The sequence below is a fragment of the Pelophylax lessonae genome, assembly GCF_965119305.1.
Source record: "Pelophylax lessonae genome assembly, chromosome: 2".
Taxonomy (NCBI): domain Eukaryota; kingdom Metazoa; phylum Chordata; class Amphibia; order Anura; family Ranidae; genus Pelophylax; species Pelophylax lessonae.
Genome location: NC_138769.1, coordinates 414,482,740 through 414,509,411, shown reverse-complemented (window position 1 = coordinate 414,509,411; position 26,672 = coordinate 414,482,740). Strand labels below are relative to the sequence as shown.

Below are 26,672 nucleotides of genomic sequence, written 5' to 3'. Positions count from 1 at the left end.
TAAATATTTTTCAGTTTTTCATTCAAATGTTACAGTGAGATACACCCATTGGATACTGTTGTTCTATTCCACTTATCAATAAAAACCCATTTAGGGGAAAAAAATAAATTGCGGCCTAGTCTGCATATGTTACAGTGAGATACACCCATTGGATACTGTTATTGTATTCCGTTTATCAATAAAAACCCATTTAGGGGAAAAAATTTAATTGCGGGCTAATTTGCATATGTTACAGTGAGATACACCCATTGGATACTGTTGTTCTATTCCACTTATCAATAAAAACCCATTTAGGGGGAAAAAATGTAATTGCGGCCTAGTCTGCATATGTTACAGTGAGATACACACATTGGATACTGTTGTTGTATTCCGCTTATCAATAAAAACCCATTTAGGGGAAAAAAATTTAATTGCGGGCTAGTCTGCATATGTTACCATTTTTTTGACCATTCTTCTAGAAGTGTATTTGTGAGGTCAGGCACTGATGTTGGAGAGAAGGCCTGGCTCGCAGCCTCCAATTCATCTCAAAGGTGTTCTTTTGGGCTGAGGTCAGGACTGATCAGTCAGATTCCTCCCCCAAACTTGCTCATCCATGTCTTTATGGACCTTGTTTTTTGCACTGGTTCTAAATCATTTGTTGGAAGGGGGCGGGGGGATTATGGTGTGGGGTTGTTTTTCAAGGGTTGGGCTTGGCCCCTTAGTTCCAGTGAAGGGAACTCTTAAGGCATCAGCATACCAAGACATTTTGAACAATTTCATGCTTCCATCTTTGTAGAAACAGTTTGGGGATGGCCCCTTCCTGTTCTAACATGACTGCGCACCAGTGCACAAAGCAAAGTCCATAAAGACATGAATGAGCGAGTTTGGGACGGAGAAACTTGACTGGCCTGCACCTCAACCCGATAGAAGGCCTTTGGGGTTCAATTGAGCAGGGACTGTGAGCCAGGCCTTCTCGTCCTACACCAGTGCCTGACCTCACAAATGTGAGACACATTCCTAAACCTTGTGAACAGCCTTCCCAGAAGAGTTGAAGCCGAAGCTACAAAGGGTGGGCCAACTCAATATTGAACCCTACGGTCTAAGACTGGGATACTATTAATGTTCATGTGTGTGTAAAGGCAGGCGTCCCAATATTTTTGACAATATAGCGTATGTTTGTTAACAAACCACCTGCCACAAGTGCTCTTCCTGAAACAAGTGGCACATAAATATGAATGGTTTTAACTGATCTGTGTGCATGTCTATGTGTACTACGGACAGCCAGACACAGTACTTTCATGCAAGGGAGATATACTGTGAGGGGAAAAAAATGTTAAACACTTCTTTCCCATGAGACTGCATAGGTCAGTGGAAACCCATAGGCAGTCAATTCTACTATCAGAAAATAATTTGTGCAGTTGAAGTTATTGTGCACATCCATTTTTATTCTAGCCAATTTATCAGTCTGCTGGTGGTACTTTATCCATTGAATCTATCAAATACAATGCCACCTTACAGTAGGAGCAAACAATTGGTTAGTTTTTATGTATAGGTAAGCCCAGAGTAAGGCCTACACATAGGTACAGTAGAGTTTAGGAGATATTTACTTGTGAAGCCGCCAGTGACATCACCAGCGCATGCGTTCTGAAGGAACGGCATACCCGATGCATTCCTGCGCTGTGAGTCCTGTGCCGTGAACAGCAGCTACTGTGCACATCCATGTGTGTGACAATACCGGGTAAAGATGGAAGCTCAGCGGTGACAGAACATGGCTGGAGGGCTTCGTTTTAATGTAAGTTTCACATAATGTGCTAGTATGTGATGCATAATAGTGCATAACTTTGCCTTGCAGGTTTAAAAATAAAAAAAATAAAAAGTCAGTGATTTTTTTACGTTTGCTGTCACATTTTAATTGTTCCTATTCACACAGCATACCTAGGAATAATTTTAAAAATTGATTTGTTACCCTTCTAGCTGTTTTTTTTTTTTTTAAACAGGTTTATACATAGGACTGTAAGCTATTCTAAACAATTTAAAAAGAGAAGTAGAGGGACAAACTTGTGATAGACCTGACATCTTTAACCCTTTTTAAGACAGACCATGTCCAAATTTCGTTTACAACTAATCATGAGATCTGCCAGCACAGTACAGACATGGGTAATTATGGCAAACCTTTAAGTCGTACTAAAGTTTCGTTTTTTTATTTTACATTTTTTTTTCTTTATTTTAAATAACAAACATATCTACCTGCTCTGTGCAATATTTTTGCACAGAGCAGCCCCGATCCTCTTCTTTTTGAGTCTGGCTGTTCTGGCTCCTCCCCACTGCTGAGTGCCCCCAACAGCATATCTCTTTCATATGGGGGCACTTAAGCAGGCTCACTCCCAAGCTTTGCTCCTGTGAATGGACATTGTCTTTTCATACACATAGCATGGCTTGGCCCCACCCCCCACTCTCTCCTCATTGGCTCACTGGCTGTGATTGAGAGCAGCAGGAGCCAATGGTTCCAACTGCTGTATGAGGAGAGGGAGATCTGGGAGAGCTGCTGCTCTCATATACATCCATCCATCCATATTGCTGGATCATGTAAGTATAAGGGGGGTTGAACTCAGAAGGTTTTTTTTTTGCGTAGAATGCACAACGGTTAAAAAAACCTTCTGCCTTTAGAACCACTTTAACTCCCCAGCTTCCTGTCTTATCATTGCACAGAAGGGGAAATCTTCAGTCTTGCGTTCCTTATATATATATATATATATATATATATATATACATACATATATATATATATATATATATATATATATATATATATATATATACATACATATATACAAAAAAAAAATATATATATATATATATGTATATATATATATATACATATATATATATTTTTTTTTTTCTTAAGTTATGTTAATTAAAGGGGAGCAAATAACACATATTAAGTGGGTGTTATGCCAATTTGGCTGCAAAGGTGTAAATATACTTTAAGCCAGCTTTGTCCATGTTCTATATCAAAAGTTTTAAGCAAACATTTTAAACATATGTCTGAAAGAAAAATTATTGTTCATTTTTGATTCATTCATAACTGAAAAAGAACAACATGTCTACTTTATCATCACAGCCTGAGTCAGAGCTGACAGATAATTGCAGCTAAAGCAAGCAGTGCATAGTGCCTCTGAAAAAAAAAAAAAAAAAACAACACAATTTGTATTTGTTATGTAATCGTATTATTATCTAAGCAGGAACATATGCATTACTGTAAGATAATATGAAGTTACTGTTTCTCAGTTGCAAAAAGCAATTTATTGATAGAATTTCCTGTCAGTATTTTAATAGGCCCTGCAGGCTTATACAGACTGTGGTTCTGTGTCTTAAAGATCTAAATCAATAAACTGTCTTACAATCTTTAACATGTAAGTGTAGTTTCAAAAGGCACTTTGTATTTGCTTAAAGTGGAATAAAAGGTTAACTATAACTATACTTAAAATTTGGCTTTGCAAAAGGTATGTCCCACAAGCCGCACATCAATGCAGACCCACTTGTAGTTAGATGAATGGTAGTCTCAGCCTGGGCTCCCACCAGGCCACATCACCAACTCGTTTCGCTCAGCCCCTCAGAGCTAATTTATGGGGATGGAAACACCAAGCAGAGGGGGGTGGTTAAATGCATCATTGGCTGCCACTCAGTGGTAAAATGGATGTCAGGTGTGTATGTGGCTAGTCATAAGAATCCATGTGTGCGAGCTGCACACACACACATGGATCACAGAGGATCTGTAGTAGCCAGCTCCCTGAGAGATGTATCAAAAGCAAATATATGTAATTCAATGTTAAGCCTAAAATGCAAAAATCGCCCCATAAATGTTGAAACTATATTTTAATCCTAAATAAAAACAAAGGAAAAAATATTAAATGAGAGAAAAAAATAAAAATGAATGATGTAAAAATCTGAGTAATCTGCAAATAAATAATTAAATAAAGGGAATCTCCAACAATGCACTCTATACCTCTATATAGATCAGGTCAAATGGATGGAAAACTCAGTAAATATATTCTGATGATAGAACTCAAGATAAGTTTAATAATGTATCTAAGAACTGGGGTAGATAGTGGTAATGGTAACCCCATAAGAAGAATAAGTAAAACTATTCATAATAGTGGGTGAGATCCCACTCAAAGTTCAAGCCCCTGGAGATGCAGGTATCTAGTTTAAAAATCCAATAAGCTCCCTCCTACAAAGGAGGGAGAAACAATCGCCACCCCGGGCCGGGCAGTCTACCCTCTCTTCAATCTGTACCTTAAAAGATTGTACATTTTGATGATGTAACAGGTTAACGTGTTTAGCCAGGTTTGTGTTTTTGTTCGTTCTTCTGTCACAGAAGTGATCCCACATTCTATCACTCAATCTTCTGTATTGAATGTTTCACTCAGTACATGCGACCACATATATCAGCCATATATCAGCCCAGGCACCCTGGGTTGCCCTCAGGTTTCTTCAGTGGGTGCCTTGGCGAATTGCCTAAAAATTACCAAAAATGTTTATTCATGTCAGCGGGTGGATCTAGCCATCCTTTTAGTTACACAATGCCACAGGTTTTTATTGTGCACCATTACAACCTTCTAACTGCCAGCGTTCTAACAACCAGTGACATCATCATCTAAAAAGGAGGACGTCAGGCACCTGCACAGCACCTCTAATGTTGGGTGTTCTATGTGCGTGGATGTTATTGCATTATGTAAAATTATTAATTTCATTTTTTTTTTTTTCATTTTAGAATTGATAACCTCGAGATTTTGCCCAATTTTAAAAGGGCGCCTTTAGATTATGCATAATTTTAAATTTTGTCTGATTCGGATAAACTGCCCCCTTGGGATTGCTTTAATAGTATGAGGAGAATGGCAGCTGGATGCATGTAAGAGTGTGTTTTTTTGAGCAGCTTTTCTATGTGCACACACTTTCATACTCTTATGCTTAACTAAACCAGACAATGTGAGATCCAAGTAATTGATCTTGACATGGTGTTCCTCTTATTTAAACCTCAGATTTAGAGCATTATTGTGGAGCACTACCTCCGTAGGAGTTGCCAATGTTAAGGTTCCCCACTGCTAAACAGCCAGTCACACAGTATTTTCTTCCTGCATCCAGACACAGAAATCCCTCCTTTGTTTTGTTTTGTGTTTTTTTTTTTTTTTATTAGGGGATGATAACTTGGATGGTGTACGGGATTATGGGAGGCCAAACTTGAAAATGTCCAACAAACAAAACCAGGGACAACTTCTGCCCTATTTACATATTCCTCTTCTTCCTTCCTCCTGCACAAACTCGGTTCCTTTTTTTGTACAGCTTCTGCTGAATCACTCCCAGAGGAACAAAGTCTCTCATTAGCTCAACAACAGCCCATTACAGGCTAGTAATTCTCAGTCTCTTGGTAAATAGCACATGTGAAGTGAACAGCATCTCGCACCACCTTCTGCTTCACAGTAGACACTGATCTTAGCTCTACTGCTTGCAGGAATGCTAGCCCACCTGGCTGCCACCAGCCCACCTGGCTGCTTTCTCTTCCCAGTCCTCCTGATTGGCATACACATGGAGACTCCCCTAGCAAAGGTTGGATGCGGACTTGGCACACCACTGTCTGCAACAGAGACCTGCCACAGCTGTCAGTCTCTCCCCTTGTCTGTCCCTGCACTGTGCTGATATACAAACTACCTCTCCTTGCACCTGCTGCCTCCCTGGTTAGGCTCCCTCCAGCTGCCTCCTGTGGTAGGATCCTTCCAAGCTAGCCTCTCTAGCTCCAGCCCAGGGTAAAACCCCTCCCCAGCAGGGGTCCCTCAAGGGCCACCGACAGACTCCCCTCAGCACCACTTCTCCATCTTCCACCCGACTCCCTGACTGGCATGGCTCATTGCTACTTAAGGGCTCCTTAGTCCCCTAACAGGCACATGTATCCACTTGGCTAAGGGCCCCTAATTATTAAAAGCAACCCCTCCTAGCCCCTGCCCACTATCTTTCAGAATGTTTTCTAATGTTCCAGAAACAGAGGGAGCCACCAGAGAGCTGCCAGGATGAGTCATCCAATCCTGACCTGTAATAACCCTGACCCAGATTCCATACTTCAGGTTTATCCCTGGGCCATTTGAATTTGCCTGTGCTAACCCTAGTAGCACACTAGAGGAATCTACACTTGTTTTAGTAATTTGTAAACTCAGTGGTGGGTAAACTGTGATCAATGATGCAAATCAGGTCATCGATAGATCGAAAATATGTAGTGATGGAATCCATATATGTGTCGCATGCATTGTAAACATGTTGTTCCTCCCACCATTACATGTATAAATTATATAAAATAAAAATATGTGCAGCGCTAATGAGTGATACAATAAGTGCTTTAACAAATGAATATCCAAACAAAGAAGATAAACCCTCAGGTAGTGATCAAAAGGATAACATGAATCACTGTAAACATAAAGTCCAAATAGTGAACCAAATAAAATTTCACAGTCAAATGACAACTGAGTTATCCACTGTATCTGAAAGATTCCTCCGATGGTGAACGTGGAGTGTCAAAACACTCACCAGACAATAATGAAAAAACGGCAGTGACAACAAAAGGCAAAACACCCCAAGTGTTTCCAGATGCTCCTTCACAGTGATCTCTCTCCAGAAGATTAAATAAGATGAGCCTTGTACTGCTGTTAAGCGGTATGTTTGAGCTGTAGGTCGCAGTGTTGGTTTTGCGGTCACTTCCAATTCAATGTGCCCAGGATTGTATTCTTCAGTATAAAGCCCTCCAAGGTAACCATCATGTCAATCCTTCAAATAGTTTATAGACACTTTCTATATGGCTGAAGATACACGGGTTGCTGGGCAAACAAACTATAAAAGGCACATTTCCTGGTGAAAGCTGCTGGAAGGCATGAAGTGGAACCCGGAGGAGTCTATGCTAGAAACCAGAGGTTTTAAGAGAGAGTTCATAAGATTGCCAAGTGGCTCACCCAAGGAGCCAATGCTCGCCACAATGGGTCTACCCTGGAGTGGAACATCAGTTTTATGCGTCTTAGGGAGATGGGGAAAGATAGATTTAACAGGATGGGGAGGTATCAATTTCTTAGCCTCAATGTGATTCAAGATCCCTATGAAGAAAGCTTCACCCACAATTAATTCTAAGCATTTTTTGTATGTCTGTGTAGGGTATAAGAATAGACAGGCATATATTTCTTCATCACAAAGTTTCCATAAGGCCTCATCATTATTATAGTCAGAGGAGTTGAGTATGACCACAGCTCCTTCCTTGTCTGAACTCTGGATCACAATACTGGAATCATCTTGAGGAATTTTTAGAATCCCTCTTTCTACTCTGGTGAGGTTTTGGTGGTGTTTGGGAAAGGTATCAATGGAGTTAGATAGAGTCACAAGATCATGTTCAACAGTTTTTGAAAGATATACAATTGTTTACCCCTGGTCTTTATGGGGTAAAAATCTGATTTAAGATTGGAAGAGATGGCAAGATGGCAAGACTGTACAAAGGCCCGATTTTATCATTAATATGGATACCTGATTATCCAAATGTATCCAAAGTGCTCATGTTATGGATCAAACAAAAATCTTGAAAATCAAAATTTGTAAGTGGAAGAAGATGGTGGGAAGGCAAGGTATGGGATAAAAATGATTGTAAAGCAGTGTTCAAAAATGTTTTTCTAAAGTAATGCGACAAGCAAAGTTGTTAACGTTTACTTAAGTGAAAAAAAGGTCAAAGTTGGTGGTTGGTGCAAAATCTAGTCCACGAGATAGGACATTCAGTGCTTCTTGTGATATAACTCAATCAGAAAAGCTCAAAACATTTGAAACATGAGAAAAATCAATCCTGCTACACCAATGGCATTTCTTTCCTCTTCTTATTTTTTTCTTCTTTGTGAGTTGTTGTGACTTCCTTTCTCTTTTGGGGTTCCTGACGTTGATGTTGATGAAGTGGAGGTTTCACCCCCCAGTGTCAGAAAAAATGACTATTTTTGGTGTACTGGTAGTAGCCGATGGTGTCCTGAGGACAGAGTGTTTTTATCCTCCAGATATTTTTCTCTTGGGGTGGTAGTTAAAGATCTTCCACTTATATGCTACTTCCTCAGTGTAATCCAATTTATCTCTCAAGAGCTTAGATCTCTCTGTTTATGTGATTTCCTCTTTAAGTGTCCATGGCATTTTTGAGATGTTCTTTATTTGATTTAAAGTCTGCTAAATGACCAAACATTTCCAGATCCCATTCATTTTGACTGATTTCTGTTCTCAAAGTGTCCATGCGTGTTTCTTTAAACCTGATTAGAAGTCTAATTAATCAATAATAAATCACAACGTGAGGAATCACTGATAACATAAAGTGGATGTTGAGAAATGGTAAGACTAACAATACAAAATCATATATATATATATTAAGAATTGTATATATATTAAAAATTAGCTCAATAAATATAAATGGCAATCATTTTGAATGTAGTCACCCAGGTATCAATGAAGCTGCAAAAAATTCTTAAAATTGTTCCCTACCATTATTAGTATTGTTCCCTCATCCATTATTAAAAATAGTATCTGTATACTTACCTATTTTTAATTTGCTCCAGTCTGGTCATGTGATCCTGCAGATCTGTGTCCCCTATGTCAGTGAGCAGTCTCACTAAAGTCCACCAAGGCCAGAGCAGGCCACAGGAAACACTGCCACAACACATAATGGATCTTCTAAATAGCTGAAAGCTGCTAGCGTACCAATATGAGTAGGGTCCTGGTAAATTTAAATTCCAATTATCAACTATTGTTCAGGTAAACCCTGGTGCTCTGGCCTTGGTGGACTTTAGTGAGGCACCTGTATCTTTAAGAGCCGGTTCACACTACCATGACCAGAAAGTCGCCCCGTGACTTGAAGAGACTTGTTTAGAGACTTGGAAGAGACTTGGACGAGACATGGAAGAGACTTGTGCACTACTTTGAAGAGACAGGCGACTTTGTCTGTGGGGAATGCCTGGCTAATCTCTTTCTTCTTCCTGGAAAGTCTGATAACAAGTCGTGTCAATTAAGATAAGGAGGCGACTCCCATTGAAGTATATGGGACAGTCGGATCACAGGTCGCCTCAAAGTAGTACAGGACCCTTTTCTGAAGTCGGAGCGACTTCAGTAGTGCCAATTAAGACGGCACTGATTGATTAACATTGCTTTTGTTATGTCAAGCGACCTGGGGCTACACAAGTCGCCTCACAAGTCATGTTAGTGTGAATGGGCTCTTAAACTTTGGTTATTGTTTGGTTAATATATTTCTTATACAACTGTAAATAAAAATGCAACACATACAGATGTGATAATGTGCTATAAATTCTGTCGTACCCTTGCCACTGAAGAAGATTTGTAAAAAGAAATTAAAACATGTAGGGTCACCGCAGTTGTAGAGCATATTTTTCTGAATTAATACAGTGGCGTATTTATATGGAAGCCTTTACTAAGCTGTACATAGGTATTGCAGTTATATTCTAGTGTTTGTTGTGATAATGTTTAATGTATCAGCCATAATTGCTTTTATGGAGATATTTCAATATTAAAGATTATATATATATATATATATATATATATATATTAAAACAAGGTTCAAAAACAGACCGACTGGTCCCAGCACCCAGTCATTGTCATATTGAAATATGGGACTTTGTAGGATTGGAAACATATATTAGTAATCAAGGTAAGCAAATGAAGTAAAATTCAAAATGTTTATTACAAAAAATTCCATATTAAAATTCAACATAGTTGATACATGTATAATAACAAATACAGTACATAGCAAGTTGGATGAATATATGTCAAGCTGGCGCCCATTCATTCAACGCGTTTCGCGGACTGATTAGACAGACATTCCTATGTTAGCAGTTTCTGTTTGTGTTCAAACATGCAACATGCAGTATGGCACTGCACAGATTAAGGTTAAGCTCTGAGGAAGAGAGCATGTCTCCCAGAACGCATTAGCGGTCCAAGTAAAGGGACGTGTCCTCCTCCACATAGTGGTTGACATAAATATGCCATTTTATTCTTCATGTTTATGAGTATGTTTTTGGCTTTTTAATAAAGTTTTTAAAGGTGTCGAAAGGTAATATACTAGGCGTGTGTGCCTCCATTTTTGTTTGCTTTCAGTGTTTTGGAGTTTCCCCACTCGAGGAGAGCAGCACGCCTAAAATTCCTAACAGAGTGAGCGCTTGTATTAAATATATGTCTGCACAGGTTAATGCATGACCTCTAAGAACTTCCTGTGAAGAAACTATATATCCCATGATCATGGGTCTCTCCGTCTAGTGTTTTGCAGGTGAAAACTAGTAATTTGATCTGAAACAGGTGCAAGCACGCAAAAATTAAGGGAAGAGATGTGTCTTCATCACATTAGCACTCCCAGATTTGTGATTCAATACAGAGGAAATTACAAAGCTATGATTGGATATGCTGCATGACCTGGAAGAAGAAGTCATCTGTCTCTTTGGTGAATAGAGAAAAGCTAGGTGAATGAATACATGGACCTAGGGGAATCAATCAGCCATAACACTACAAACTGCAACTACAACACGTGAGAACATCATTACAAGTTAAGGTAAAGAAAACATAGGGAATATACTGTAACTACACTAATACTTCATTATTAAAACAAAAAAAATTAGAGTGTGCAATGCCTTTACAAAAAAATGTAAAATGTGCTTCGTGAGGGCGACAGGATTTTCCATATTTGCAACCATTGCAGTTTTGTTACATATGCCTACCTCACAAAAGTTCTACAGTGCTTACTTGTAGAAAATATCCCAGACCAGACATGCTGTGCATTTTGTTTAACTATAAAGATTTCCAAATTTAAAAATGACTCTATAGTCAATACTGAATATAATTACTTCCTACAAATCTCACTTATTTCAGTTACAGAACATTTGTTTTACATCTGTAACAGAATCTATGAAAAAAAAATTGTATTTGCTGAGTTTTGAATAAATATGATATCACCCCCTTGCCTGGTAATCTGTTTGGGGATCTATGGATATTATAGCCTAAGAAGGGGCAAAAGTGCATTTTGACCTCGATTTATGATTGGGGTCCATATTATAGGGATCAGTTCCTGCAACTCTTTTTCTGCTTAATTTTCTTTTGGACGGTTGCTGGGTGGAGTGTGTTAAAGAGGTATTACTATTTGGAGCAAGGAAGATTGATGGAATGTTGTGAGCTAACCATATTAACAAAGCCTTTTGTGCCGATTACTCTTGATATGAGGCATTGATATCAGGGTAGTGAGATAAATTGCACTTTGGAAGTAGCAGTAACGAGCACTACACAGTGGAAAACATCTTGTGGATGATCTGTGGACACTACTGGTGGTACTTTTATCACACATTTATGTGGTGGACTTTAATTATTTGGGACTAATCTAAATTTATTCTAAGTTATTTGCTTTATTTTATATTTGGCAACTGTCATCCATATAGATTGAGTACATGTATAAGATATAACAGTTTTTGAGTTCAGCCCCATCTTGGGTCTGTATATCTTAGTTTTTCAGACACTGTTTTATGTTTGTTATTTTAATAAAAAAAAAGAAGTTTTACTATCACTTTAATAATAGACTTGTATAGTTGACAAGCACTGTACAGAGAGCATGGGTGTCTGGGACCTATGGTCACACAAAGAGATCTGTTAAAAAAGGGACTCCATAAGATCTGATCTTCATTTTATTCTGCATATTTTTTTAAAAATTAACTCTAGTCAGAAATAGTAACAATTGTTGCAAATTTTTGCAGTGGTTTGTGGCAAGTCCCTGGCCTGACATTAACAGTGTCATTGGGTAAGGTAGTAAGGACATATTTTGAAAGGTAAATAGGTAGCTAGAAGAGTGTATAAGCAGAACGCCTATGGAACAATACTGTATTATCACGTACTAGAAACCCAGTGAAACACCCATGTAATTAAATTACCTACCTTTTCGTGTTTGCCGATTTTGATAAACACATGCACTTCTCTGTACCTTTATTGTCATTTTTGTTGTTATTGGATACATGACCAGATATACTTTGACCTCATATTCAGTAAAAACAAATGTTTAATTTGCATTTGATTACATTTTTCCTGAAAGCTGATGAGATGTTAAAATATACAGCAGTCTGTCTCCACCTTCATTTTTTTTACAAATCTGAACATGATTGGTGATAGAATATGATAGATAGATAGATAGATAGATAGATAGATAGATAGATAGATAGATAGATAGATAGATAGATAGATAGATAGATAGATAGATCGATAGATCGATAGATAGATAGATAGATAGATAGATAGATAGATAGATAGATAGATAGATAGATAGATAGATAGATAGATAGATAGATAGATAGATAGATAGATAGATAGATAGATAGATAGATAGATAGATAGATAGATAGATAGATAGATAGATAGATAGATAGATAGATAGATAGATAGATAGATAGATAGATAGATAGATAGATAGATAGATAGACTCACTAGTTGAATGAAAACATTTTAATTTGGAATGACAAAATATATTACCACTTCTTGTGATGATTGGCCCAGCAGATACAACAGCATTTCCAGAGAGACCCTGGGGTGCTAATGTAGTCTTTGTATGTACATCTCTTTTCTCTCTGTTATGGCAGCTCTGTGGGGGTTAAATAGCATACACCATTAACATCACATTTTCTTCTTAAAATCGCAGTATTTTTACAGAAGTGCTTTTTTGTTTTGCTGTTTCGAAATAGCAATCAATATGACTATGAATATAATAAAGTAACTTCAGTTAAAAAAATATATATAAATATGTACTTTGTATAAATATATATATATATATATTTTTCTATTTAAGAGGTAATGTATTAAAGTGAGATTAAGGTTTTTGATGTTTTAATGATAAATACAAAATAAAATAGTTTTCAGGTGGGTTCAAACCTAATCCTAATGTGAAAAACAAATGTTTTACCAGCACTGAATGGTATACCTGTCAGTGTGCAGATAAAAAGTTATAAACGGAATAGTGTACAAAAAAACAAGATGACAATAGATGCCAACCAAAAGAGGAACAAGTTAAAGATGGGTCCTGTCTAAAGCTGACGATAGTGATGGGTTCAAATGATAAAACTTTTGATTCTCTTTTCTGTTGAAATCACAAAACTATCAAGGACATAAACTGCTGGTTTTAATTAACCACAAAAAGTGGAATTTAAATTACCTCGATCAAACATGGTTAAAAAACTTTGGTTGAATTCTGTAGGATTGTCATAGTTTTTCTGACTTTTAACATTTGAAAATGTACAACTTCCTTCAAACCTTATTTGATAAAATTTTTGAAGCTCTAAATCCAGCTGCATAGACAGAAATGTTGGTACCTTTCAAACTAAAGTTTATATATAATATGTATTTTGCACACAAAAAAATCTAAATTAAATTTCACTCATCCAAAGGAGCATTTAATTCAAGACCAGTTTCAACTTCTCAACTGACTGCAATCTGGTGGATCAAACTCATGATTTATAGATTTGGTTATTTCTTGGGCTTGTACACTATATTCCCGGTGATGAATATTTTTTTTTTACTCTTTTTTCCCCCAAATCTTAATGTTTATCACATTAAATTGGGTTTCATTTCAATATAGTTTGGCATAGTCAAAAGAATGGCAAGCTAAATTGTCTGCAGGGAATTAAAATGATAAAAATATAAAGTGAAAACAGAAAAATAAACAGCACAAACTAATAACAACTGTTAACAGGTAAACCAATCCTTTAGCATTATCCATTTCCATTATAATATAAGTCATCAGTCATTGGGGTTTAGCATGTTCCAATATATCCTGTCATTACTGAAAAAAAATTCAATTTATTATTTATCCGAGCTGTGGTGTTCAAGCTGTCAGTTATTGCAAATTCATATAACAAAGTTATAGCAGGGGTGAAGGATTTTCCAGAGCATACCTAATAGACAATTTGCTTTAATAAGAATGTGGTTTATGAGCTGCTGTACCTGGTTTTGAAGATAATCTAAAGGCATAGCTAGTACATGATGGAATATGTCTAATTGAAACTGAGTGGCCCTATTATTGTGTATACTAATCTGGAAACCTCATTCCAAAAAAGCAGTAAACTTTAAACGGCTTAAAAATAAGGTTTATATCACATATTGTATTCTGAAACTATTATTACACTAACATATATTGTTAGCAAGAAACATTTCTGCCTAGACACAAAATTTGATTTTATGGGTGTATTGGAATAACTCCACTGGATTACGGTTAAAAGTGATCTATATATATATATACACACACACACAGTATATATATATATATATATATATATATATATATATATATGTATATATATATATACAGTATATACTGTGGCAGACCACAGTAGTAGGTTTTGGAAGAGCCTAGATTTATATATCACTTTTTAAAATATTTCTTCAAGATTCTCTGGTTTCTCTCACAATACATAAACATACTTGTAGGTTCGTTGGCGGGATCCCAAATTGGCACTGCTGTGTATGTTTGATGCATACACTGGGGGGGACACTTACGTTTGAAGGTTTATGTGAAACTCAGGGATTGATGTGAATGGTTTAATCCAGCCAATAAAGACTGCATTACGATAACTTCCGGTTTCAGCGCCTGATAGGAGCATGTGTCAGCAGCTCCGGCTCCATCGGCCACATCGCAACCGTGGACACTCACCATCTCCGCTCCTCTCTCTCCCCTCCAACGGCTCCTGCTATGAACTGTTTCCTGATACACGGCACCCCCAACACGATCGTAGGTACCAGCCAGGACACTGCTCTGGCTCTAGCTGCCACACATTCAGGCCTCATGGCCGACGCTCTGCACGTGGGGGAAACCCCTCACCTCCGCACACTGCCCTAAACCCTTAGGAAGAGCAGTACCAATGGATGTCACAAGCAGTAGCCGCCATCCTATCGCCCACCATCACCGCAGCAGTGGAAAGGGCAGTTGCAGGAAAGGGCAGAGAATTGTACAGCTCCGCAAGAAGATAGGAGAACAGGCCCAACGCATCTCTGAATTGGAGCATCGTCTCTCTGATCTGGAGGACGAGATGCAATCCTCTCACACTAGCAAACAGAAACAAACCCAAACCCAGCAATACATACTGGAGAAACTTGAAGACCTTGAGAATCGCTCCCATAGGAACAATTTGAGGATCATAGGGCCCCCAGAGTCTTTCAACGCCGGCTCTCTACCAGAAGTATGCCCCACCCAGATACCCCTTGCTCTGGGGATCACAACACCCTGCACCACAGAAAGGGCCCACCGCCTGGGTTCCCCCTCCAATGAATGCCACTCCCCACATCCAATTATCATCCGCTACCTCAATTATGTGGACAAGGCAGCCATTCTCAAATCTTTTCGCAACGCCAAGTCGCTACAACTGGATGGGCATAAACTTTGGATTTTAACAGATTATTCTCAAGAGGTTGCCCGTTGACGCAGGGCATTCCAACCTGTCTGCACTGCGCTCTACTGAAAGGGCATAAAATTCACACTAGGTTACTCAGCAGTTCCCAGATTTCGCGACTCAACTGGAGATCCCAAATCTTTCACCCACCCGGAGGAAGCTGCTAACTTCATCCAGGCCTCCTGCATGTCGCAATGGACACCTTGCCATCAGCCGCTCCCTCCCCCCGGCAAAAGGGACCTCTGCAGTCCAAGAAAAGTCTCCCCGAAGAGAGCCCGCTTCTCCAATAGGCCCAAACAAGATAAGCCCTGCTAATCAAGGTTCACTCCACTTCACGGACTACCCAATCCCGCCCTGATATTGACGACGCTCCCACGACCCTAAGTTCCGGATGCAACACTTTTCATGCCCATATTGAGATGTTCACATGTTTACTACTCTATCCTTATCATTATGTTGGGTTTTAATAATAACTGTTATGCTCTATTGCTTCAATTTAATGCCGTGTTTATCTCGTTCTTCTCTCCCAAAGCCTTACCGGAGATCACACAACTTGCTCCGCAGTCAATTGGCTCCACAGGACATAGAATGTGCCCCTACACTCTACAATTCTGAAGGGCTGTCCTAAGACACCTCAAAAGGCTTAAAACCAATATAGATTCAAGAAACACACCTTTCTCCTTCTGACTTTCACTGTATGCGCAAACTTTGGGTGGGTTAAGTTTTTGGCTCCGCCTCGACTAAGGGGAAAGCGGGTGTACTCCTTCTCATCCGCAAAAGCATTCCTTGTGAAAACCTCTCATTAGAATCAGACAACTAAGGTTGTTTTGTTATAGTGAAACTAAAATTATTCTCCAAAGAGCTGATCCTCTTGAATTTCTATGCTCCTAACTGCCCTGCCAAATCCTTCTTTCAATCCCTCACTTCTAAATTAGCCCCCATTATCCACCTCTCCCTCCTGTTCAGGGGAGACTTCAATTCAGTAATGCACACTCTGGAGGACACATCCTCGAGTAAACCACCCTCCCCCCCCCTCGTGTCCTATGCGCACGTCTCTTATGGACTTTACTGACAGCCTCCAACTCACTGAACTTTGGCATTTGGCAAATCCAGTGGGCAAAGATTTTATTTTATTCTCCCCACCCCATGGAATCTTGTCTAGGATTGACTATTTTTTTTGCAATTGCACTCTGCTTCAAATCACTGCTGATCCCTCTATTTCAGCAATTGCTATCTCTGATCATGTCCCAATTTCCGTTTCTTTGACGAACTTCTCACCCCCTAGTGTGGCTAGAACTTGGTGCCTACCATCATACCTTGCCAACAACCAGGACTTCCTTGACTCCATCAAGGGAACCTGGGACGAATTCCTAACAAACAATGCGCAACATGCTAGTTAACCTAACCTGCTTTGGGAGACTCATAAAGTTGCGCTACGGGGTAAGATGATTGCTTTTTCAACTGCGCACAAAAAGGAAATCAATAGGTAATATCTATATATGAGAGACACCCTCTGGTTAGCGCAATTTCGTCTAGCAGAACACCCCCACTAACAGGAATGCGTGGAAGGAGGCAAAATTCCACTTTGACCTCTGGGCAGGAGCTCAGGAACGTCTCCACTATTCCATCTTGGGCCTACACTAACACAATTTTGTCAACAAGGCAGGGAAACTCCTTGCCCGCCTCTGCAAAGGCCCCCGCACTACGGCCCATATTTCAGCACTTAAAAAACCCAATGGTACACTTTCTTCCTCCCCTAAGGACATCAACTCTATTATGACACACATTTACACCCATCTATATGGCCCTGACCCCGGTAATGACTCAGTAGAAAAGGCCTTCCTTGATCTGGTGCAGCTCCCTCAGATAGACCCTTCTCATCTGGCCCAATTAAATGCCCCGATCATCCCTGAAGAGGTCAAATCAGCTATAGCATCGTTGGCACCAGGCAAAGCCCCAGGCCCTGATGGATACACCTCAGAATTCTTCAAACTTGCAGCCGATGTTATATACCCAACCCTCACTTAAACCTATCAAGCCATCTTAGATGGGGACAATATCTTCCCACAGGTTTTCAAGCACATATCAAATTGATTAAAAAAAAAAAGGAAAATACCCTGCAGACCAAGGCTCTTACCGCCCAATTTCCCTGCTCAATCTAGACTCGAAAATTCTATCAAAACTTATGGCAAACAGACTGGCCCAGTTTATGCCAACTCTAATTTACCCTTCCCAATCAGACTTCAAAAGGGACGCTCGGCCACCCCAAACATCCACAAGGTTCTTGCCATCCTAGAACAAGCAAAGGCAAACCCCACTGAAGATCTGGCCATTATTACCTTGGATGCCGAGAAGGCTTTTGATAACGTTAGCTTCATTTGGTTGTGCATAGCTCTCCAGAAATTCAGCTATGATGGTTCCTTTACCGACCTTATTTTGGCCATGTATTCTTCCCTCTTTGCCAACGTGGTCACTCCAGGCCATATCTCGGACAGTTTCCCTGTCCAAAAAGACACAAGACAGGGCTGTCCCTTGTCTCCCCTCATTTTCAACCTAGCCATTAATCCCTTGTCACGGTTCCTACTATTGCACTCGAACCTTCACGGCATCAAAATAGGCAACCAAGAACTGCGCACCGCCATTTTTGCTGACGACATATTGATATTTTCCTCCAACCCAGAATCTGACATGCCCCACATCCATGGCATCTTTACGTATTTTAGGGCTTGCTCTGGAATTAGGATTAATTCTTCTAAAAGCGAGATCCTTCCCCTCTTTAAAACTCGCATCCCCGCCCCCGGTCCGCTCATTCCCTTTTCCAGGTTGCTGAATCCCACATCACCTATCTAGGCATTAAAATAGGCTAATTGCCCTCCTCACTCTACCGCTTAAACTACTCCCATATCCTCCTTTACAAAATCGCCAGAGAATTGGATAACTGGTCTGACCTTCCCCTCTCCCTTTTTTGGCAAATGCCACCTTTTCAAGATGGTTTCTTTTCCTAAGCTACTATACCTTCTTCAAACTATTCACCTACACCAAAAACCTCTAAAAATTCCTTTCTTCATTCCTATGGTATAAAGGCTGTCCTCGCATATCCCTTCATAAATTATTTCATCCAAAACATGAGGTGCAAATCTGCCCAATATATATCCATATATATAACTTATCTTGCCTCCTCAGAGTGGGTTTGGATTGGTTTATGGGTCTATCCAGATATTCTAACCATGACATTGAATCCCAGATGCTTATCCCATGTTGTCCCATTGCTTCCCACCTGATAAGAACTAAGTCTTTTTCTTTCCTCCCTTAACTCCTTAAGCCCTCTTTTATGTTATAGCCACAAGAATGTCTGACGCCGAGATCACTACGTTTTCATGATGATCTTTACCATCTTAATGTTCTCCTCCACCTTATAACTCTAATCCGTTCTAGTCTACTCCTTCCTCATACTATCTTAGGCCACTTGACCTCCCCCTTAACCAGATGTCATAATCAGCTCCCATCTATAACCTCTTGTTCTTAAATTGTCTTCCTTTATTTCTTGCCTCTTCTATATATCTTCATATCATAAATGTGTGTCTTCTGCCTCCTGAGACATTTGTCTGTTCAAATATTTGTCTGGTTCTTCCCCCCCCCCCTTGTAGACCCCCCCTCCCCCTCCATCATTCCATTCTCCCCCCCCCCTCTCTCTCTCTCCTCTGCTTATTCCTTTTTTTCTCATTTATTTCCATCCCCCCCCTCTCCCCCCTTACTCACCCAGTCCCTCCTTCTAGTCTCTCCCTCTTATTTTCAATCACTTCCCTTTCCACATGTCTATCCTCAATATACTTTCTCATTTTATGTTTACTTAGTTTTTATACTGTTATATTGATACAGGGTAACCTCCCCGAGTTATCTTTGTTAATTCGAACGCTGCTTTCTGTATATTGCATAAACTCCAATAGAATAGGTTTAAAAAAAAAAAGTTGACATTACATGTTGGTGCTATATAAATACAGAAAAGAAGGAAAAAAAGTAAGAATGCTTTTGATTCAATCATAACATTTTGATCTACTCTAATGAGGAGTCATATCAGTACTATGGTTTAGTGTGTAGACCAAATGAAGAATAAAGATGCCCATAGATAAGTGATGACCATCTTTTAATACGGTCTTTATTGGATGATCTGGAACCAAAGTGGATGGATTAAAAAACTATCCCTGTTTGCTATTGTCTACCTTATCCCCAGGACTGTATAAACCGTAACCTCCATTAGGAGAAACTGGCCTAGGAGACTTAAAGGGAATGTTGTTTTATGCATGCACCTTCAGCTGTCCTCTTATATCCATGGTCAAAATAAGCTAGTTAGAACCCAATGTGTGCATTTTCATTTTTGAGATTTGCTTTCCAGTGACAGCAGAAGGTAAGAAGTCAAAGTGAATAAATAGTCCAATTTCGCACAGCTTCATGAGAAAATGAATACAAACTTACAAACAATTTCATAGAGGTAATGAGGCATGAGTTAACCAACTATTTAGGCTTGCACTTTCATGTAACTTGTGTGAGTAAATGGTGCTGGTTAGGTTCATATATTTTCAAGTGCAACAAAATATAGGAGAAAGCCAATTGTAGAAAGGTAAAGTAATGGACATTATATGGTAATGAGGTATATCATAAACAAAATGTAAGATGTAATGAAGACTATCAATTACAAGATAATAGAATCCAAGCTGTTGTTAGAAGCATGAAGATGTGCTACATGTACCTGTTACGGAGCAGAGCTTAGCCTTGAAGTCTAAATAAAGTTCTTAATGTAATATGCCATGGTGAACAGTAGGTGCCACCAAACTTTAATGTTTTGTTAAAGGATACAATTGGATACTAGACATGTGCAGCACGAAAAAGCATTTTTTGTTTAGATTCATTATTTACATAAATGAATTTAGTTAAATCTGTTGAATTTGTTTAATCCGTTTTTGAATTTTTTTTCGTTTATTCGAATTTGAATCTATTTGAATTTCTCAAATTCAGTCGAATTGAACTGAATTGGACCAAATTCGGAAAATTTGAATTGATTCAAATTTGAATTCAATTAGAATTGGATTCAAATTCCATTCAAAATCAAATAAAATTTTATTCAAAATTAGAATTTTGGAAGATGGTTATATTCTTTCTATTCCATTCTATTTTATTGTTTTTTTTTCTATAAGATTATTTTCTATTCTCTTCTATTATTTTATTTTCTCTTCTATTTTTTATTTTATATATTATTTTATATTCTGTTCTATTCAATTTCAAATGTATTTTATTCAAAATTCTAATTTAGGAAGATGGTTATATTGTTATATTCTATTTTTTTCTATTGTATTATTTTATTTTCTATTCTATTATTTTCTATCCTATTCAATTTTTTTATTTGAATTCAAATTTATTCTATTTGAACTTCAGAATATGGTTATATTCTTTCTATTTTATTCCATTCCATTCTATTCTATTGTTTTTTTTTATATTCTGCTCTATTCTTTTCTATTCTATTATATTCTATTTTATTCTTTTATTTTCTATTTTATTCTAAACTATTCTTTTATTCTATTTGAATTTTAGGAAATGGTTTTATTCTTTCTATTCCTTTCTATTCAAAATTAAATTTATTCCATTCAAATCCAAATTTATTTTATTTAAATTTTGGGAAATGGTTATATTCTTTCTATTTTATTCTGTTGTTTTTTATATTCTATTCTTTTATTTTCTATTCTAATACTTTATTTTCTATTCTATCCCTTTATTTTCTATTCAATATTATTCTATTTGGAAATTCAAATTCTATTTGAAAAAGATTCCAATTCAGGTAAAAAATGATTAGAATTCAAATTGTGTCTGAAAGTTTGGTTCATTGTTTTGGATTTGTTTAAATTCATTACTATTGTTATTCGGAAGTTCAAATGCATCTGAATTTCCAAATAACAAAGAATTTGTCCAAATTTTGATTTGCAAAGAAACAAACAGCACATGTCTATTCGATGCACTAAGCTTGTCACCTGTGTCTTCTGTCCAAATACCAAGCACAATAAATACGAAGTGCTCACCCCCGAAAAGGCCCTTATTAGTTCAGCCACTCTAGTAGCAGCTAAGAGAATGAGCAACACTGAAACACCCTAGGAAATGTACTCATTCAAGCAAGCTCTGACACTAGTAAACAAGGAATGGTAGCAGCAAACAGTCATTAGGATCCAACACTCTGTACTAACAATGCCCCTGGATACTTCAATACCTCCATCCAATGTCAGCCAGAAATTTCTCCTGTTAACTGTCCTGACCAGATCCTGAATGAAGTCCCCTAATCAGTTCCAGATGCTTAAGCAAGACAGGCCCCCTAGCTGTAGCATATATGAGATCTTGATGAGCACAGGTAGAGCCCAGCTGGACTACCCAGTAGGGCAGCAACTCTTCAGGCTGGGAACATCTGCCAACCCACTACCTTCTAAAATCCTCCAGAAGGCAGGAGAAAACAGTCAAATTTGCAACCAGGGAAGCCTTGAACAGCCCAAGGCAATCACAAACTGCTACACTGATTAAAGGGGAGCCAAAAAAACTCAATTTAATTTGTTTTTCTAACAGGGGGGTGTTACAAGTAGAACAATACTAGAATATTCAATTTAGCAGCAAAGTGAAACCACGGACACAGGGAATGCTGCAGGGCCTTTTCTGAATAACAGAAATAACATAAACAAGTGTTTAATGTGTGTCTACATTCTGTACCTATGTGCATTTAGCATAAGATGCATTTATTATGTCAGATTAACCCCTACACCTCGGGAAGGTTTTACCCCCTTTGTGACTAGGGCATTTTTTCACTTTTTTGCACTGTGCTACTCTACCTGCAATTGTGCAGCCATGCAACTATGTATGCAAATTACATTTATATAATTTTTTTAAAACAAATAGAGCTTTCTTCAGGTGGTATTTGATCACCATTGGGTTTTTATTTTTCATTATATGATTGAGAAAAGACTAAACATTTTAAAAAAATTTATTCTGCTATACGTCTTTGGTAAAAAAGAAAATAATAATAATAATATTAATAAATGTATATCAATTGGTGGCAATAAAAGAGACTTTAAAGCCTCACACTAGTAAGAAAAAGAGGTAGGTACCAACTGGAGAGTACTCCTGTTGCCTATAAATGTGGACTATAATAATCACAGCCTAGGAGACAGCAAAAAAACTAGGATAAAATATAATCTTTTTTTAAAAAAAAGATAAAAGCAACAACAATCTTGTGTCCCATATATATATATATATATATATATATATATATATATATATATATATATATTAGGGAAGTCGAACCCTCTCAATATTAATGATAATAAAAAAAGCAGTCCAATATAGATCAGATGAGCTTTCCTAGTTCCTGTAAGGTCAACACGTTTCTCCAGGTATTTGACTTCTTCAGGACCAAGAAATCCTTTTTTTATCTATTTTTTTTATATGTCAATTGGTTTGTGTTAACGTTATAGCATCTGCAAACTTTGGTATATACAGTAAATTTAAAAATCAATCATTCCTGATGTACTGATGGCCTCCTCTCATTTCTCAAGTTTTTTTTACATCCTTTAAAGCTGACACTGTACATCTCTGGAGGAGTGATTAGGGATTTTTTTTAAATTGTATTGCTTATACAGTGATGATCACTGAATAAGCAATAGTTGTAGCCTTCATGAATGGGTTTCCCATTCATGAACAGATTGCTTATAGTTATGATCTGTGATTGGCTACAGCTAATCACATGGTACAGGTAGCCATGTACCATGCGATTCCTGTGGGCTAGTTTATGATGTGATTGCTATTACCAACCATAAAGATCACATGATACCCGGTTGCCAGTTACTAGTAATAGTAACCTGCAGTGTCTGATGGGCACAGCAGTTACAGGAGGAGCGCATTGCACACTCCTAACCCAGAAGAGGCACAATCATGCTGCTCTTACATAAATAGTATTAAATGGTATATTCAGAGTCAATTAATTACACCGTACTTTATAAAAGTAGTGAAAGAATGATACACATTATGAAAGCTACCTGAGGTTTTTAATTTATGAAACATTTCTATCATAGTGCACACATATTATCAATGAAATAAGAAGAAGCCAATTAACATGCTTTTTTTGTGAAAGAAACCAGAGAACTAGGTGCAAACCAAACAAATACAGAGAGTACAAATGTCATGCTGGTAGGGGAGTAGGATCCAGAATATGGGCTACAAAACATCAGTACTTTACACAGATTACGCAGTACTTGGTTATTGAACAAATAGGCACACACTTTTAGTAACCCTTAAGAGTAAGTGCATGGCCCACATAGTGTTTTCACAGAACTGGGTTTGGTCTTGGAAGATTTAGAAAAAAGTACAAATCTACACGGTTTTTCCACAAATCTATAAAAGGGTGCTGGGTGTTTTAACCCCTTTGCGCCAATACATATATACCGCCCACTGAACCAGACTTTTTTATGTTCGGTCGCATATATGCGTGTCTGTCACATATATGCATAGCTGTGGTTGCCATTATTGACTATCACAGTGATCAGTCACTGTGAAGCCCAGCCCTCTGCTTCTCTCTCTGTGAATGGGGAGGAAAGATAAATGCATGTTGATTTATTGACACTGGAGAGTGCAAAATCTGGTGCAGCTGTGCATGGTAGCAAATCAGCTGCTAATTTCAACTTGTTCAATTAAGCTTTGACAAAAAAAAAATCTGAAAGCTGGTGGCATTCTACGTAGAGCTGCACCAGATTTTGCACTCTCCAGTTTTAGTAAATCAACGCTTTTTGCAAAGAGGAAAAAAACAAAAAAACAACTGCATGTAAAAATAAATATAAAAATAAATAAATAATAATAAGAGAAAATTAAGAAAAAATACATAGACCAAGGTTTGACCTAGGATCAGTTTCAGGGTTAGTGTTTGGTTCAATCAAGAGTCAAATGTCAAGGCCAGGGTCAAAGGTCATGGTAAGTATATTTTGGGCAGGATTAAAAAAAAAAAAACTCTCAGTGTGTTTTATGTAGGATACAAGAAAAAGCAAAATGCACACTATTTTTTCTGGGCTATACTACAGATACATACAACTTAAATACACATATGTGATTGTCCAGAGCAGGACAATTTATTTTGGGTTAGTTTTTGGTGGTAGGTTATGCTATTAACAAGAAATATACAGCTAAATTTAAAGAAAATTATTATTATTATTTTTATTTTTTTTACTATTTGGGGCCATTTTTTTTTCTTCAGGATATATCTTTTTAAATCAGGATATATCCATTACCATTTTCAACCAACTGAAAGCCCAATTTTTCCTGAGAAAAAAAACAAGGTATAAGCACCTGGATGCACAAAGTAGTGCGATGATTTGTACAGTTTTACTAACACATGGCAATAATTAACATTTGTTTTACCATTAGGCGGAAAGGGGTTAAAATGAAGTACAAGCTTTCAAAAGGGATAAAATGTGTATATGCTTTGGCAAATCATCCTATAGGCAGCAAAGTATCATAGCTTTTACCAATGTACAATTTGTTTTCATAGTAAACATTATATTTGACAACTTACAGGTGTAAGAAAATGGCAGTCATCTGATCGGCACAGCTTTGTTACACAATGCAAGAAAACTGTGGACATTTTCTGGTTCTTGTGCTTGACAAATCGGAAAACTTCAAAAGAAAATCTTCCCATCTGGCTTTTACCATTTTCAAATATTGTTGTCTGTGGGTCCTTATCACAGCTTTGTATTAAAAAATGAAAATAGAATCAGAAAATTTAAAATAATATAGCTAATTCAGACAAAGGTTAGAACAGTTTTATAAAGAAAAAATTAACTGCTGCCTGATTGATACATTAATTTTTTATGAGATATTTAGTTAATAGAAAAGGGTTAATGACTAGCTTGTGACAGTTTTAAACTAGCCAAATGCAACCTTCCAACAAATTAATGAAGAAAAAGACATTCAGTGGAGTTGCTTTACAAAAGGCAAATAGAGTGTGTACTTTGCAAATGCAGTTGCACTCATTTTCCCCAGTGATTAGTGAACATGGTGAAGCTTTACTTTGTAAAGAATACCCAATCAGGTGCAGATGGAATAAAATAAGAACATTTTGCTTGCACATGATTGGATGATGGAAATCAGCAGAGCTTTACCACATTCATTAAGCTCTGGGGAAAATTAATGCAACTGCACTTGCAAAGTGAAAAGGTAAATAGAGTGTGCAAAGTGCACAGTCTGTTTTCCTTTAGTAAATCAACCCTAGTGGCTACTTTACCAGGTGCACCATGCATTTAATAATGTAAAATCTGACAAATTGGTGACTTTAAAAAAAAAAAAAAACGAAAAAAAAAAATCAGGTAAGTGACATTTCTGTTATCTAATGCAGTGGTCCTCAGTAGAGATGTCGTGAACCTAAAATTTGCCGTACACGAATGGCGAACACGAACCTCCGCAAATGTTCGCGAACGGGCGAACCGCCATAGACTTCAATAGGCAGGCGAATTTTAAAACCCACAGGGACTCTTTCTGGCCACAATAGTGATGGAAAAATTGTTTGAAGGGCACTAACACCTGGACTGTGGCATGCCGGAGGGGGATCCATGGCAAAACTCCCATGGAAAATTACGTAGTTGACGCAGAGTCGGGTTTTAATCCATAAAGGGCATAAATCACCTAACATTCCTAAATTGTTTGGAATAACGTGCTTTAAAACATCCAGTGTGTGTATACGATCAGGTATGATGTTGTATCAATCAGGTAGTGTAAGGGTTACGCCCGCTTCACAGTGACAGACCAAACTCTAAACTCCCTGTTTAACGCACCGCAAACAACCGCAAACAGTCCATTTGCAGTGGGTACAGTACAGTCTGTGGACCTGACACTCACTGGCAGGCAACAATAAAAAAATATATATTTTTTTAATTTACAAGGTGCTGTGCCACCGTATATATGAGTGGTGGGCACTGCAGTGGGCACAGTACACTCTGTGGACCTGACACTCACTGGCAGGCCAGGCAACTGCAATTATAAAAAATATATTTTTTTTTAATTTGCAAGGTGCTGTGTCACCGTATATATGAGTGGTGGGCACTGCAGTGGGCACAGTACACTCTGTGGACCTGACACTCACTGGCAGGCCAGGCAACTGCAATTATAAAAAATATATATTTTTTTAATTTGCAAGGTGCTGTGCCACCGTAT

At 37.9% G+C, this 26,672-nt stretch overlaps 1 protein-coding gene across 1 annotated transcript in view; it reads right to left on the bottom strand.

Annotated features, from left to right (window-relative positions):
* Positions 1 to 26,672, bottom strand: part of ZPLD1 (zona pellucida like domain containing 1) — a gene marked incomplete at both ends in the record, with an annotated part of 114,080 nt that overhangs the window by 20,504 nt on the left and 66,904 nt on the right. The window contains 2 exons of the mRNA XM_082244767.1: positions 12,544 to 12,652; positions 25,039 to 25,210. Coding sequence (XP_082100893.1) covers positions 12,544 to 12,652; positions 25,039 to 25,210 — 281 coding nt within the window. The remainder of the gene's footprint in view (positions 1 to 12,543; positions 12,653 to 25,038; positions 25,211 to 26,672) is intronic.